Source organism: Tinamus guttatus, unplaced genomic scaffold (assembly GCF_059628265.1).
Source record: "Tinamus guttatus ecotype Peru unplaced genomic scaffold, ASM5962826v1 Tinamus_guttatus_pri_ptg000150l, whole genome shotgun sequence".
Lineage (NCBI taxonomy): Eukaryota > Metazoa > Chordata > Aves > Tinamiformes > Tinamidae > Tinamus > Tinamus guttatus.
The window spans coordinates 8,444,092-8,462,006 of record NW_028288684.1 but is presented as its reverse complement, the minus strand read 5'-3'; the positions used below and the strand labels follow the sequence as shown (position 1 = coordinate 8,462,006).

At 34.4% G+C, this 17,915-nt stretch overlaps 1 protein-coding gene across 1 annotated transcript in view; it reads left to right on the top strand.

Moving 5' to 3' along the window:
- Positions 1 to 4,168: 4,168 nt before the first annotated feature.
- TNFRSF19 (TNF receptor superfamily member 19) overlaps positions 4,169 to 17,915 on the top strand; it is a 35,019-nt gene continuing 21,272 nt past the window's right edge. Inside the window, exons 1-4 of the mRNA XM_088522302.1 lie at positions 4,169 to 4,237; positions 5,599 to 5,709; positions 13,884 to 14,062; positions 16,537 to 16,622. Coding sequence (XP_088378428.1) covers positions 4,169 to 4,237; positions 5,599 to 5,709; positions 13,884 to 14,062; positions 16,537 to 16,622 — 445 coding nt within the window. The remainder of the gene's footprint in view (positions 4,238 to 5,598; positions 5,710 to 13,883; positions 14,063 to 16,536; positions 16,623 to 17,915) is intronic.

The following is a 17,915-nucleotide window of genomic DNA, read 5'->3' as shown; positions in this document are numbered from 1 at the left end:
TGGCACAATTATGCCTCCTAAGGGACTTGCTTCCAGTACGATGAGTTATTAATATACCTTAGCTTCTTGTATTATTTTTATCAAAATGTTATTATGGAAGCAGCATTTTACTATTTTGTATTTTAAGAGAGATCTTGTACTTTTTTTTCTTCCCCCTTTGTCTTTCTTCATATGTAACAGACAGTATATCACCCTTGTTTTTCCTTTATAGGAACTAGAATAATAAGGGCAATTGCATCTTACAGTACCACACAATCATTTATATCTCCCAAAAAGATCTGAATGCCTTTTGGAGCTACTAAACCTACTCAAGCGCACTGAGGCCTAGGGATTTAAAAGATCTGAACATGAATTTTAAAAGACACCTCATATCTTCCAGATAATTTATCATAGTCTTAAAGCTGTGAGATTGCATCATAGGTGTAATGATAAATCAGCCTAGTAAAATGACTTGGATGATTCCAAGATACCTTGGAAAAGCCCATGATAGTTTGATGCCAATTCCAAAACACTTGATTTTAGAAATCTCTGGGTATTTTGGAACTCCTCAAATTTGAAGGTGTTGGATTTGGCAGTAGTGTTATAAAGGCAGTAGAATTTCTTTTCAAAATAAAATATTGCACAGTTGCAATAAATTTTCACACCTAAGTCAACAGAAATGTGTTGTTCCAGGACAGTTGCTTCTCCGTATGCTACATTCTACAGATCGTTGAGGTACAGGCTGTGAGATCACCTTATAACAGATACAGCAAATCAAAATCTGTTGAACAGAAATATAAGTTACTGTCAGCTTGACCAGGAACATTTTAATTTGCCTTTCCATTCTTTACTAGCTACTGTTAAGAATTGACATTTTTTTTAAATCCACTTATGACTACAAAATATTACAAAAAAAAAAGAAATGTATCATTAACTTCATTTCAATACTGATTTTAATAAATTGCTTATATGTTACCTAAAATACTAAAGTTTCAGGTTATTGCATATTGGAAAATGGATTGGCTGAATGAGACTTTTTTTCATAAGTTAATGTTGTTTTACTGCAATAATATGTCAAATACTGCTGTTGCTGGCTGATAAATCAGGCTTTTCTTAATTTTCTTTATTTTTCCATACCTTAAATGACTTGCTCAAAAAAATGCGCAGACTGTTTAGATTATGCCACGGTGCAATATTGCAGTTCATGAGGCTTAATACAACTCAATAAAATCATTTTTATTAATAATTTATTATAAAACTGGAAATAAAAATATAAACTTGTTGTGTTTCTAATTTTAACCATATAAATACTTCTCTTTTTGAATTGTTGATAGCGTCATGCATATGTGGACATAAATTAGAACTTATATTTTGCATCTCAAGAATATTATTAATGTATATGATCAATATAAATTCATACAACTTAGAACTAAATGCCAAGTGTCTATTCTAAGCAGCTCTAAGTTACGTTTGCATCTCTTTTTCAACTTCACACTTATGTAATATTTTGCTTTCTATGGCAAGTAAGAAAAGATATGAAGCACTTATTTTGTTCCACAGGACCACCATAATATAGTTTCAAGAAATCAGTAGGGATCATCTCCCAAATCTCTTTGGTCTTAGTATGATGCTTTGAATTAATATTTAGTTTACGTCATTATTGCTGCTCTTCCCCCAGAATCTTTGCTTTGCCATTGAGCCTTTTTAAATCAAAAAACATATTTTTCTTTTTTCCCATAATATTGTGCCAAAATATACTTATTACGTTTCTATTCTTCAAGTATCATTTTAAAATATTTTAAAACATTATCATACTGGAATTTCTCTAGCATTTCTAAATGTATAAAAAATGAACAACAACAGGCTTCAGCTTTTCCCACTGCCTCTTCAAGGCTACTGAAGTGCAAAGTCTACAATTTGCTTTAGGTCTGATCTAATTTAACTTAGCAGATCCTCACTAATCAGGTGAAGGATGCCTTATATTTATATCGTGTATTTTGTCCATCTTGTTATTTCTAAACATAGATCACAGACACTTAGTTAAACAGTTGTGTTTCTTTAAAAGTAATCTTACTATTTCTGTCCACTGTTTGATCTATGCTATGGCTAGAATTGTTTTGTTCCAAGGTATTTTTAATTTTCCCTGTTGCAGTAGTCCTGGCAGCGTCTCATACCAACTCTGTGGGCTTACTGACTTTAAAGTATGTTGATACTCCTTTTTCAATTTCTGTTTGTTTTATAGCACTTTTTACATCAAACTGTTATTTAGGTCATCCAAAATTCTTTATGAGATTTCTGAGCTCACATTTTTCTGTTTATTCCTTAGCTTTGAAAATGTATCCTCTTTATATCTGTGTGTACTTGTGTTACTAATAGTATCTCTCCTGTTGCCCATCCTGACATGCATATAACCTGATTTCATTGGCCTGTTGACAATTACCATCATTAATAAGAAATAACCGTACAAAATTACTGTCACTTTTCTTGGCCTTACACACCTTTTTTTTTTTTTTTTTTTTTCTATCTCCTCTGTTCTTTCCTTTCTGGGCAGATTTTAACTAGCTAGTTTTACACTTCAAAGAGTATTATGTCTGAAAAGACACCAATAGTGCCACTCGTGTAGTAGTTTTATCAATTAGAATTCATTAACTAGAGTGTCCATGCAATAAAACCGGAATTCATGCTTTAATTACTGTTTCTGCTCTTTCTGATTATTATATTTTTGTAGTTTACTATGCTTGTTATTGCTTCTTGTAAAATATCTTGCAGCTGTCCTTAATCACTTTTTTATACTTTTGTCAGTCTCTTCACTCCTAAATGTTATAAATGGCTAATCTTCAGTTTTAAGTTATTCTTATTGAACATCAAGTACTTAAGCTCTGTAGTAGGCTAAAAGTGGTCTAAGCATTATTTTTCGCATCATGTAGCTGAAAAGAATGGCATTATATTACTGTCATATAATGTAGGCAAATTAGGATCAAATTATTGCTCTCTTGTAATCAAAATAGCCCTTTATAGAAACTGGATTTACTTCATTTGTTGTTGTTACTGTACAAAAAGTTACATTTGTATTGTCAGATAACAAAACCAAAGAATGAGAGGGGGGAGGGGGGAAAAACACGTTAAGGCTCAGATAAATCAAAGGAAGCTTAACAGAAGAGAAGTTTTGTTGGCCAAGCATAGTATTTTTAATGATGACTATGCTTTTGTTAATCTAAAAAATGTAATTCCAAGTTGGCTTTGTCTTTCCATGACAGATTCAAATTGTTCCCCTTTGAGTTTGTTTCATCATTTGTTTTTTAACATTCTGAGCATGGCTTTAAGAACTTTTTTCCCCTTTCTTTTCTGAGGATGATGAAAATTTCTGAGGCAGAATGGAATTTGATTATGCTATTTGAAGTGCCTACCTTCAATATTGAACAGCCTATGATTGCCTACCTGATCCTAAGCAATCATATTAGCACACTTTAAGAAGTTAAAATCTGTGAGCTAAGGCAGTTAAACAAATCTTGTGGGTGCTTCCAGTTCCTTGTGGTACAGTAAAAAACCTGCCTGAACCACTAGGCACAACCTATCCTACTCCACACTGTGACACAGAAGGAGCATCCACAGGACAAGCTGCGTATTTGAAGAAATTGCCAAATCGACCCTTGTTTTCACTTAAAACCTGATCAAAACCTCCTCGTAGGACTAGTACTAATTTCACTAGACTTAGAGTAAAGCTGCAAACTGATGTGTTACCTGTAATGTGTCTGTTACTTTTGGATCAGATGGCTTCTAACAAGCAAGCAAGGAATGTTAGGCTTCAACATTGAATGTTAGAGAGTGCTGCATCTACAAATGTTGAGGTTTTGCAATATAGGCTGCTAGCAGAGTGATCTTGAGAGCGGAGTTTATTAAAAATTATTTGATGGAAATTAAAACTGTAGAAACTTAGTCTATTTTGTCTTGCCTCCTAAAAAAGAACAAAATTTCTAAAATAGATTCCTGGAAGCTAAATAGCAAGCATATATCTGATGTATTTTAATGCTGTTAACAAGAACATATTTTGGCATGCTGGAATATATAAAGCACTGTGGACATACGACTTTAAGATATAAAAAACTTTGTAACCTATAAGTATTACAATAATAGTTATGTACTTTTGTATCTTAATTCTTCTGAAGGGAGAAAAGTTTAGTTGGAAGAAATGGATGCTAAAGGATTACCTGGAGAAGATAAAAAACTGAAGACGGTTATTATTTTACTAGCATATTCGGTAAGTAAATAAGTAACAATTTATTTTCCTCAAAATGTATGTTGAAAAGTTCTTGTATGTGACATGGAAGTGTGGTGTTTTCTAGTTTGCTGGCAATAGTGAAAGTCTTAAGCTGATCTGCACAGATTATTATGTATGCATTTTATCAGTTTAATAGTGACTTTGGTCAAATTATGTGTATCATTTTTGCTACTTTATAAATGTTGACAATTACAATTAAAAGCAGCAGCAGTTAAAAGAAATCTGTTTTGTGGGGTGGTTCATCTCTTTTTATAACAGTGACTGGACAGAAAATATAAATGAGTATAGTGCTATGGAGATGACAGGATTCATGTGCAATATACAGGGACAATCCCTTAGTACAGCATGGTATACGTAATTTAAGAGTTTGAAGTTTTTTGATTTATCCACTTAACAAAATGTAGTACACAATTATATTACCTCCTAAGCGTATTTCAACACTGACTTGCAGAGACAGATCCTAGAACTAAAGGTAATTAGGTCTTCTTAGCTATCAGAAAGGTTTTGGTCTTTCTGAAAAGAATAATATGCCGAGTAGTATTTAGTAGCAGTAGTGGAGAGCAGTTTCTGTGATAGAAGCCTATAGTCATTTAATTTAAAATTCCACAGAGAGTTCAATGTTTGATAAGGTTACTGGGTAGGATTCCACTGATTATACTGAGATTTCTTGAATGGTTCATATTACTTTTGTATTTCTCACAACATTAGTTTCTGATTTGGTCAGATAATATACTGAAATGTCTTTGAAACCATAAATTTGGTTTGTTTCTCATTTGGTCCATTAAATACAAAGTGATAGTGAAATTTTGGATAAATAGCATTCATACAGGCTTGGGACTGGCTAGTCTGTTTGTTAAGTATCCAGAAGGTTTGAGTGATCTTTAAAATCTCTTAAATATTTACACTGTAATATCCTAGTACACGTGCACACACACACAAAGAAATCGCAAATAGATGAAACAAGCAATATAATGTCATGTTACATACTTTAATATCAAAAAATTGGAACTTAAGAAAATGATTGTGTGTCTTTCATAAGATTGCATAAGATAAGGAATTTAAATTCTTCTTCAACATTTAAGTGACCTGAAATTCTACAAATTCTAGGTATTGAGCAGGTCTTCTAAAAAAAATAAGTCATTGAGTATTTAGAATTTTTAAAATTCAGGCCTTTTGCCCACATTTGACAATGGGCATATTAATTTCTGTTGCTAATTAAAATTTTTTGATATAGTAGGGAATTATTTTTAAGAAACAGCATGAATTTAAATCTGATTTAGAGAAGATACACTTGCTCAAAGTTTACATAAAATATATTTTACTTTTCTTTTTTCCTAAAGCTAAGTAGGGTAATTTGTGAGACTGGAGACTGCAGAGAGCAAGAATTTAAGGACCATGCTGGGAATTGTGTCCTCTGCAAACAGTGTGGACCTGGAATGGAACTGTCAAAGGTAAGTAGTTAATATATATGATAGGTAGGATCATAAAGCAAGAAAGAAACAGTTGCAGTGCTCAATGCCTGTTTCTCTTTGGATACAGAAGACCATAGCCTATTCTCTAGTTTCATTGATGGCATTTGAAGGTTGATAAAGGCAGCATTTAGTGTATGATTTACAAGGAGAGAAATTTAATTTTCAAGGTTGCTTTTGTAGGCAAGCATGTTATTATAGATCTAAGGGGTGTTATGGAATCTTAATTTTTTTAACATGAAACAGTGAAAAGTCTGTGAACATGTGTTTAAACAACAGAAGAAGAAGCTTTCAACTTTGTGGCTTTATATTTCTTACTATATTCAGCTCTTTAAAAAAAAAACACAAGAGAAGCATTGTGGTTTGTGGGTGGTTTGAAGAGTTTTACTTAAAGAAATGCTTAAATGTAAGAGTTAGCAGAGGGCGGCAGTTTCATGAAATCATGTGGTGTATATTCCTTTGTTTCTACCCTCTGCTGCTCGTTCTTAGTATATTATCAAAAATGTTGTTGCACTTTGTTAAGGTTTGTTTTTGTTAGGCAGCATTAGTTAGGGAGTAGTCCTGGAACAAGGCTGTTCAAGCAGAGATTTTTAAGGAGACTAATGATACGATGTGTGGGGCTTGTTTTTCTGTTTTGCTTTTTGTTTCTGTTTTGTTTTGTTTTTTCTTCAGATTGATCTTTAATTCAAACAATGAGAGATTGGGGAGGAGGTATGTTTTGTAGAGACATTTATAAGTATGGCACATTATAACAGTGATCCTACTAAAGCAATACTGTATGCATGGCTGCAACATACTCTTCTAGTTGGCAAAATAAAAGGAAAAACATAAAAACAAATCTCTTCAGTAATTATTTATAGTTTACTTTCAATTTAAGGAAGAAATGCTAAAATAAAATTAGGAGGTCAAAATTTGCAGTAGTATGCTAATCAACTTATATTTTTTGTTATCTAAATGATTTTTATCTTTTGCATCTGATGATCATCCTGGTTCTTAAGTTAGAATGGATAATCCAGTTTGAACATGTAAGATATTACTTCCTCCAGTCATCAATATGCTTTCTACTGTTATTTTTTGCCACTGCATTAGAACCAAGATCACTAAACAGACTTTGCTCAAGCCTGAATATGAGTGGAAGGAGAAGGTCCTTTGTAAATACAAGTACGTTTTCCTGTGAGTCTTAGCTAAGGATATAATACTGTAATTGTTAATGAAATGCAACTGAAGAGGTAGCCTTGAAGAACTACACCTTGAAGGAACATAGTATGTTGTCAAAGTTCAGAATGTGAAGGAAAAATGATTTAATGATGCATATGAAGCCATTTACAACACAGTTTTGTTTTTTATTAATTAATGAGAAATTATTATAATTAAAGTATAGTTAAATAAGTTTCTTGGAAATTATCACGAACAATCTATTTTCTTTTTAAACGTTGATTTCTCATGTGAGCATAGTCATACATTTAAGAATATAGTAAAATACAATGTGGTCTTTGTTTTAAAAGTGTTTATTTTAAACAATTGGCTGGATACATTTCTTATGTTACTTACAAAACAACCCAGTCTGTTACCGTTAGATCCAAAAACCTTAGCTACTGGTCCACGTAGCAGTGTTTCATGCAAAGAACTGATGCATAATATATGTTCATGATGGTAGCTCAAATCTTTCAAAAAATTGTAAGGAATTTAACTGTATTCCAACAGACTATTTCCTTCTCCATTCAATTCAGACAGAGCTTATGCTGCTAAGTATTGTCAAGCACAATGACCCTCTCTTTAGATTTACTAATGAGAAACAACTTTCTCTTAGTTAAAATTTAAATCTATAAATTTAATTCTTTCTTAGTAATACCATGTATACAAAATAGGAGCTATGTTTCTTTGAAAAGCTGATAGTAGAGATAGTAAACACAGGGAAGAAGAAAGCAGAGTTCTCAATTAAAATGAAGGTAAAAACTATGGTACAGACAAATACTATGATTTACAAATTCTTGCTGAATTGATTGGCACATTATGCTTTCTGACCATTTAAAAAAAAAAAAAAAAAAAAACAGTACTTTTATTGCAGGTTTATAAAGCCTAGTTAAGTCAGTAGTGAGTTACCCCTGCACTTAAGGGAAGACAGTGACATTTAAAGACCAGACTTGCTAATCTTGCATATTGCAAGCTGCACAGATGATTGAAGGTAAAGCTGAACTCTCCTCAGCTCTGGCCGCACTTGGAGTTTTGGGTGCAGTTCTGGGCTCCCCAGGTCAAGAGGGACATGGAGCTTCTAGAGATGGTCCAGTGTAGAGTGAGTTAAGATGATTAAGGGACTGGAGCATCTATCATACAAGGAAAGACTAAGCGAGCTGGGCCTGTTTAGTGTGGAGAAGAGAAGACTGAGAGAAGATCTGATCAACATGTTCAAGTGCCTGAGGGAAGAATGTAGGGAGGATGGGGCCAAACTCTTCTCGGTGGTGGCCAATGACAGGACAAGGGGCAAGGGGTACAAGTTGAAACCCAGGAAGTTCCATCTCCATGTGAGGAAGAACTTCTTTCCTATGAGAGTGACAGAGCCCTGGAACAGGCTGCCCAGAGAGGCTGTGGAGTCTCCTTCTCTGGAGATCTTCCAAACCCGCCTGGATGCCACCCTGTGCCACGTGCTCTGGGTGTCCCGGCTGGAGCAGGGGGTTGGACTAGGTGATCTCTAGAGGTCCCTTCCAACCTCAGCCATTCTGGGATTCTGTGAAACCCATTCACGTCAGGCTTTGTGCAACAGTGCAGCCTGTTACTAGATCACCAGGTGCCCCCGGTGCGACCTGCTTCAGCAGAGGGAGCAGGTGTGCAGGGCAAAGGCCCCTCTGCACAGGGCCACCGCTGCCTTCTGCGCTTTCCCTGCGCTATTCAACAAGAGTTTACGCTGAGGTTGTTTTCTGGGGCAGAACTGGTTCAAAATCAAAGTGCTTTTCATAGGCCCAAACTTTTTAAATAATATTCCAAAGTCTGTTCTAATCTTGTGCTCTATTTTAAGGTGTGCTTTGTGCAGAGAAAAATGTGTGTGTGTGTGTGTGTGGTTTTTTTTTCTACTATCTATTCTCTTAGTCTAAATAAGCCAGTTATTTATATATATATATATGAATACACACACACACACACTTGTATTTTTACAGCTACCAACCTGAGTTATTTATATGACCTATGTTGCTAATAGAACATAAGCATATCATATACCTTTTTAAGTTAGAGAAATGCTGTTACTTTCTCTTAATTTATTCACAGTACACTGGCACAGTTATCAGCTTGCCCAAGGTAATGCAGGAAGCTTTTGGTGGAACAGGGTATTTAATTTTCATTGAAAACTAGTGCTGAATCTGTTGGATTGACCTTCCTGCCTGTTTAGATAAGCAACTTCAGACATACTTTGTAGCATGGAGAAGTGGAAAAAATAGCACATTTCATGTAACTAGCTCCTAATCTAAGTTTTTATTGAGATAAGTTTCTTTACAGCCAGACTCTTCTTCTCATCCATTTCCATCCAAATGGAATAGGAGCCTCTTCAGGAATGCTGAGTAATTCTTTGTTCCTTAAATAAGTAAATTAATAGCAGTACCCACTAACTTCTTCCTTCAGATTCCCACCACCACTAGAAATCTTTTATTAATAGCACTTCAACTTATTATTAGTTTTATTCCTTGTATTTTTAATGCAGTATTTTCATGATTTTTAAGTCATAAAAAGTCAGTTTTGGAATTTTACCAGCAATTTGGAATTGATGGGGAAGGGAATAAAAGCATCATTTTTGCATCTCTTCCTGTTTTTTTGCTTCCTTTTGTTCATTTAAAGACATCTATGTAGCGTTTTTTCTTAGACATGGTAATGTAGTTTAACTTACAACAACATGAACTTGATAATATTACAGTTAAGCATTCTTTACATGGCTTCAAATTTTCTGTGCCTGAGTAGCTGTTGGTGTGGCTCAGATGATAAACAAGAACCTTGTTTATCTTATCTTACCAATAATGTGTTTCTGTATAAATTTAACTTTATGATTCAGATGTGTATATGTATTACAATTAACACAATCAAAAATGAACTAGGGTAGTTTGAGTTAATCAAGGGCCCCACTGTTTCCTGAAAAGCTTCCCTTGTAGAGGTAAGAGACTTGAGTCCTTCCAGGCCATTCACCATCACTTGCTTATAACCACTATCTACAACTTTCTCAAGCTGCCTTGTGTCTTGTTTTGTTTTAACTTATGTGTGAAAACGCAGTACATATCTCATACCCTCATCGAGTTTGGACTGCAACTCAAAACTTTTGTACTTCTCACACATGATCTACTGACAAAATCTAGGCTTCTTTTTTCTTGAGACTAGTCAAATGTTCTTATACTCATGATGACCTAAGTGGAACTTCCCAGTGCTTTGCAGTCTGAGATTTACATAAGTCGTATAATCAGTTGAACTCAAAACGATCTCTTAAATGTCCTTACAAACTATGATCTAAATAATGCCTGAAAGCCTTTTTTTTTAATTAAATTTGAGTTTATTTTAGCTGAAAGATTACTTAAAATATAATTCACTTTTGTTCATTTACTTTCTATGTTTCATTCAACTTTTAGGGACGAACGATAACACTCCAATACCCTTTATAGTCTCCTTTACTTCCAGTTCCTTTCTGTGGATCAGTGTTTGCATAGTATATACTGAAAGAAAATGTTTAAAACTGTCAATGCAGCACTTTAAAAATTTTTTTTACTATTGCATGCCTTTTAATATTTTTGACTAAATTGTGAGTTTAGTTACTTAGTTTGCTATGGATTCCTAGGTGACCTTGACCAGTCATCACTTATTTGGTACCTTAGTGAAACAGAGTGTTTCTGGGGATAAGTATGCTGCGCGTAATGAAATATCACTGTACAGCAATAGTGAAAGCTGAATAAATATCCAGCAAGTGGAAGTACATTTGCATTTTGTATTTTTTAAATGAATTTTAATGAATATTTTTAATTAGGGTTTTGTTTGTTTGTTTTTAGGCTGGGGCTCTGTATATATGGGACAAAATTGTGAAGGCAAATTTAACATCCCTACTGCTATGGTAGCTCTGAAAACAGGAAGCAGAAAGGGAAAAATGGGCTAAGTGTTCTTTGTAGCATGCTTTGTGATAGGCGAAATAAATATACTACATACTTGCTTTTTCTTTTTTTTTCTTTTTTTCACGTATATACTAGAAACTCAGATAATGGAGATTACAAGAATTATTTCTCTCTTTTGCGTTCCTGAAATGAGCTACCAAAAGACATAAGCCCTCTCTTCAGAATATGGGTGGGGAGAGGCAGGGAGGATGAAGTGGGAAATATTCGGTATTATCAGCTGAATAATTTGAAAACTCTGTTATTGTATGTGGAGCACTAAGCAACACGGTGCACATTGGATTTGTACCAGCACTAATGTAAGATGAACAGTCATCTGTTTATATGTTTGCTGGGCCAATGAATTTATAAAGCTCAAGACTTCAAAGGATTTGATTCCATCATCTAAATCAGATCCTTCACTTTTGGGATGCATTAAATCTGAGTACAGATCTACTTGAAGTTCTGCCTGGTTTACAAGCTTAAATACTTATTTGTACCTGCCAGGCAGTTAACAATGTCAAATATCTGTGAATATAGGAAAGCACCTACATAAAGTTATAGCTGCTGTGGATTATTTCTGCAAAACTTCTGGCAAACAATTAGAAACCATGTATGGAAACATTGTAGGCTGTAAATCCCTTGGGCAGAAGCTTTCTTTATATTGTAGCCACCATTTTTAACACGTCTTTATAATAATAACCATCCCACATTACAAAATGCCACTGAGATATGCCCCTATATACAGCCGTAGCATAGCAAGCACAGCTGATAGAGCTAGAAACAACTTGCTGAAGCTTGAGTAGTTTGGGTCAATGAGTTAGACATTTAATTCTAACTTTGTTTCATTGTATTTGCTTGTTTCTAATTGCAAACTTCAAAGGTTGTCTGGAGAGTGAGAGTTATAATTAAGTTTGTTTAAGCCTCATAGTTGAAAATTTCGTAGGACTTGGGAGGGACTGATTTTGAGTGATTTATCTGAAGATCCGCATATATATGGTTTGACTGAGCTATATAATATAATCCCTTAGAGCTCTACTGCTATTTGAAGGATCTAAACACAGAGTATAGAGTAGTTATTTAGGAAGAATGTATTGGGGAGTAATTAAATTCAGTGAAAAAAGATCATTTAAACATAGGAAAAGCAAAATTTCATTACCGAAGTTAGTCTCCTTCCTTTTTTAAATGGTAATCATATAATTTTGTATATTTTCTTGCAGTTTCATAAATGTGATTGACTATAAAACTGATCTGGGTGAGATATTGTGGACAGCATAAAATAGAACTGCTAGAACCTTCCTTGGTTTGGGCATTTGATTTCTGGAAGAAACAAGTAGCTTTGAAGTAAATTGATAGAAAACATCCTGTGACTGATATCAATAAAGAATTGTTTGGTTTTTTGTTTTGTTTGTTTTTCTATGCACATTTGTCTGCCATTTTTAACATAGGCAGTATATTATTGCAGGAGGAGCATGCCCTAGAATATATGAGACTGTGCTACTTTTGATTACTAACCGCAATGATTTTTCTGTTTACTCCTTAGTCTGAATAATAGTCAATAGTAAGAAACCATATTTTCATTTAATAAAATAAATAAATTCTTTCTAAGTTCTCCTTAAATGTAGGAGTATGTTCGTGTGTTTAGAGATGGAGAAAGAGGAATATTTTAATGTCTATTTGTAGTGGCTTTGTTAGAATTGCTCATTATATGTGCATTTGAGTACTTTTTCTCCTCCAGAGAATAGCAAAGATTTTTTTTACATAGAGAAAAATGGAAAATTTTTAGTGACCAATAAAATGCAGCTAAGGAGCTGTTTACTTCAGGAGCTTGATCAAATCATTGCAAATATGGGGCACTAAAAAACTAATTAACCAACTTGGATCCTCTTTCATATATGTTTTCTGGGAAAAAACTTGAGTCCTGTGTGCATTTCTAAAGTCCAAAGCTTCTTACATTTTTTCCTTTTGGGAAACTACTTCCACTAGGACTACCTGCCGGAGAAGTGGATCCCATCCTGTCTCTGTTTCCTACTTGCTCCCTTCCCATCAAATTCTCTTGGCTAGTTTGTGGTATTCCTTTGGCTGTTATGTGGTGTGTTAGTAATGTCATGAGTCTGATTTCAGAATACAAAAAAAAAAAAAAAAAGGGAAGAAAAAAAAAAGTAGGATTTTCAAGTGAGAAAAAGAAATAGCCCCTCTTAGCACTGCAGGGAAAAAAAATCAGGAAACCCACACAGATCGATGGTTCTCGATAATCAGTTTATAGAATTCAGTTCCCAAACCATCTGGTGTTTCCTGCCTCTTGGTTAAGTGTCCCTCTGCAAAAGAATGGAAAGAATTTATTTGAACAAGTACATTTGGGATAAATAGGCAGCCCTAACAATATTTCTTGCATAGTAAAATATAGCACCCCCCATGATCCACTGAGCTGTTAAGCATTTATAGCAGTTCTTAAACTCTTAGAAACACAACTAATTCCAGTTCTAAAATTTTCAGGGCTGAGGCAGTATTTCATGCCTTGCTGATGGTCATTACCCAGCTCTGTTTTATTTGGTAACAGAGGTTCTAAGCCTTTGAAGATCAGCAAATTAACTTTGCTGCTCAGCAATTAACTTTGTTCACCTTAGCTATGAACCTAAATATCAAAGTGCTTCTTTGCTGTTTTTGTAACTGAGTAAGTGCCTTTATACTGCACTTGTCCCAGTTTCTGCACTTTCACATGACTGGCCTAATTAAAAAACAGACAGCTCAATAATTCTACCATAAGCTAGTAATAATGAAACTGTGGGAGTCCTTGAAGCCCTTTATCATTCAAATACACAGTGGTTTCTCGAATAAAGTGGATGACTAAGTGTTACTTATAGAAGTAAGGGAGATTATTAGCAGTGGAAGACACATTTGAACTTGCTGAAAGGATGGCTTTTGTCTCTAGAAAGAACTACTCTCCGTAATAATTACACTAGGTCTTCATTTTATCCCAGCATTCTCTCCCTCTTCACGCTTTCAGTGTTTGAATGGTTTGCTCTTGCTTGTTAATCCCTCCAGGAATGCGGCTTTGGATATGGGGAGGATGCACAGTGCATGACATGCAGGTCAAACAGATTCAAAGAAGACTGGGGCTTTCAGAAGTGCAAACCTTGTCTGGATTGCGCACTAGTCAACCGGTTTCAGAAGGCCAACTGTTCTGCCACGAGCAATGCCCTGTGTGGAGACTGTTTACCAGGGTAAGTCCATTTCTGAAGGTGAAACTTTGAGATCAAATCCCAAACTAGTTTGCATTAACATTTACATTTACTGCTAGTGTTTTCTGGATAAATGACTGGATCATTAAGAGTATGTTTGAAGATCCTGTGTTTTAATACTGGCTTTGCCAGACACCTACTGTACGATTTGAGTGCAGATTCTCTTAGTCATCTCATTTATAAAAATGTTGTTTACTTATCTACCTGACCTGTGATAGTTTGTTTATACAATTCCCAAGTAAATAATTTCAAATATTGATTATTACTCAGTATTGCAAGGTTGCTTAATTGTTATAAAGAGTTGGATACCTAACTGGATATTTCTAAATTGCAAATAAATTTCAGCTCAACGTTTTTCAACTTTTTGCTTTTGTTTTTCCAGGCCATTGTAGGTGTACTCTTGTGAGAGTACTATTGTCAGAGTATTTTTGAACTTTTGGCTTAGCTTGCTTTCCCAGCCTAATATTTAACATTTTTATTATCACAGTGAAATACATTTATGTGTTTTTCATATATGAAAAATTTTAAGTGGGTGTAATTATCAAGTTTGTAATGTTGTAAGTTTGGATAATACAAAACTAAGTTACATAGCTACTATATTCTTTGACTGAGCGAGTTGTGCAAATTTGAAGCTTACTTTAGTCAAACAAAGCCTGTAATCAAGTTGATGTCTTTCACAGTACATTTTAATATCCAAGCTGGCTAATATAAATGAAGGGAGGAAAAAAAAAAGATTTTTTTTTTTTTCTCCTAACAAAAAGTTCATACTCCTGCTGCTCACTTCCACAACCTTCATAAACAAATAGTCTTTTTTTTTTTCCTGAGAGAGGAATAGAGAGTTTCTCTCCAGTTTCACTTGAGCTAAAATGGATCATCACTAGGAAAGGGATGGGGACACAGAATCTCATGAACAGACTGGAAAATGGTTACAGTAAATTCGCTTGACAAAAGACCTCTTTAAAAATCTTGCCCAAAGCAGAAGTAAAACTTCACTGAGTATCTCTTGAATGCTGGATGCATCTATAGTGTGTCTCATCACATTACATCATCATCTGCATTAGGTATAGTTCAGTGTTGTTGTGAAAATGAAGGAATCACGGGCTATGCTAGTGAGTGTCAGAGTTGCACTTTTATAGTTTGATCACCCTGAAGCTAGCTGGAGTCTTGGTGAGTTCAGTGACTTTAGCAAAAGTTATAATTACTTACAAGCCTTGTTTATGCCTGTTTTTTTTCCTTACTGTAGTACAGCTTGGGGCAATGTCTAGAGTGAGTTTTAACTACAGATAATTGAATAGCAACTCAGAATATTATCATTCAAGCCTTGATACAGACTACAGTCTACAGACTTATGCACATGCTCAACTTTACTGCTTGCAACTTGAGGAAAGTATTCAATCCAGAAAGTTAAAATCTGTCTTGTCTTTCCAGTGTGAAGATCCTATGACTTACGACTTCCAATTTACAGATTTCTTTTACTGCACCCAGTACTTGGTACTAAAATATCGTATCTGGTAACACACAGTTACCTTCCTACCAACTGGTAACAATATTTGCTTGGTCTTCTCCCACTTCTTTAGGTCAATGCCTGTCTTGGATAATTCTCATTTACATATGCTTTTGGGTCAGGAGTAATGGCTGTGGTTTATGCTTCTGAATTTCTCTCACATAGTCGATAGATTGGTAGAGAATGGTCCTGGATCTGAAGGAACAAATTATAACAATATCAAGACACACTGAAACTGCTACCTGGTAAATTGAATCCCATGTTTAATTTGTCATCCTGTCATCCCAGTCCTGTTATGTGAAAGTTTTCTTCTCATGGCTTAAATAAGCCATACTTTGAAAGAGCAGAGAGGAAGGGAAAAAGAAACAAGAATAAAAAAGAAATTGAGGGTAATTTTTTTTTCATACCTCGAAATACTCACTATCCAGAATTTATATATTTCACTTGTAAGTAGCAAGGTATTGGATAACATGGAACAAGGCTTATAAGGTGATTTTGTTAATTCACATTTGCGATCCATGCATGGTGTAATTTTGTGGGGTGTTTTGGGGAGGAAGAAGAGGGAAGAACTGGAGAAGGCTTTTGGATGGTTAAAACATCTCTCCATTTATCTAGTTTTGCTCTTCTACTACAAAACGGAGCAAAGAATCTGAAGATTTTTGTCACACATCCTGTTAAAGCCTTACTCTCTCTGTTGTCTATGCTTAAAGGAATTAACCATTATGAGTCATTTTTCTTCTGTGAGCAGCAGGATGTTTTGACTATTTTAACCAGATATTGTTGACATCTGGTCTAGTATGTACTGACGGGGTTGATAATTACTTTGTAATATTTTTATTCCAGGGCAGTTTAAGACATGCAAATAAGCTTGCATAATATAAATTCACCATACTTTTTCATACATTCTGTATGTGACAGCTTTGTCATTACAAAGTATTTCCTTATCTTCTAGATTTTATAGGAAAACAAAGCTTGGAGGCTTCCAAGATATGGAGTGTGTTCCTTGTGGTGATCCTCCCCCTCCCTATGAACCTCACTGTAAGTGTTCTTTACTTTCTATTGACAAGGGTTTAACTTTTTAAATTAAAATATTTTCTGTTTTAACTTGACAAATTGGCAAAAAATGACATTAACGTAATTGAATGAGGCTTTTAAAGGAACATTTTCATGTTAGTAAGTTATTTTCTTAATGCCTTTGAGCACTGTCATTACAAAGTTCCCTCCTATGGTCAGTCACTTCAGGATAAGCTAGCCTCTGTCATATCACATGATTAAGAAGTCTTGAGGCCAATTCTGATCCTCTCACTGATCTAAATTTCCAATTTCCTTTAATGCCAACAGAAAGTTAGTTTTACTAGACTCTGTTGATTTGCCCCAGTTAATATAAATTCCTTCCAGGTATCCAAGGTGTGTTATTTGTCAATGCCTTTAAAATCAACTTCTATGATAAGGCTACAAAGAGAGAGAGAACAATATAAATAAATATATTAGCAGTGCTATATATTTTAAAATGGAAATTGGCAGTCAGTTCCTCTCTTGCTCTTTGGCCAGTGAGAAGGTAAGAGAAAGGAGAGTTCTTTTGGTTCCTCAACAAAAGTCCTGCTATACTTTTTTCAAGACTGTTCATTGTCTATGTTCAATCACATTTTTCACTGAATAAAATGAATAAATTGTTCTTGTCGCTTTTATTGCTGTGTGGTTTACAGTATGAAAAATAAAACTGAATCCACATAATGTTTTGGAAAACCCATATAGTAGGGTTTGTTTGCCTCTTTCTGTAGCTATAAAACTATGCTTTAGGGAGGTTTTTTCCTCTCTCCCAAACAGATGGAAAAACTGTTTATGGTAAAATGAACCAATCAGAGTCTAAACTGTTTCATGCTACTTAAATAATGAAAGCACAATTTATTTTAAACATTCTTTCTTTTTTTAATTATGCATAATCAGCATATGACTTAATATTTGCAGTTGTACATTAAAACCAATCATACTTTAAATCATTTTGGATTAAATTCAGTTCTGCAGCATTTTGTATATTAGATGGTCATTTTTCAATGAATCTCATTCAGCTTCAGTTCTAGTTTTAGTGGCTTTTGTTGAGGGTGGGGAAATTAATCTGAGAAAAACAGGTTCTTACAGAATATATTTAAAAGTTATAATAAATGTGGCTTTCTGTGTATTTCTTCTATGGTTTGAGAGATTTTTTCATTACATCTCTCTGAATCAGGAGGATTTATTTTTTGTTAAAGATTGAAAAGTAGTAAGTCAGATTTATATATATAAAAAAGAATAAACCAAGTAAGTTATGTATTTGCAGTAGTAACTGCTGCT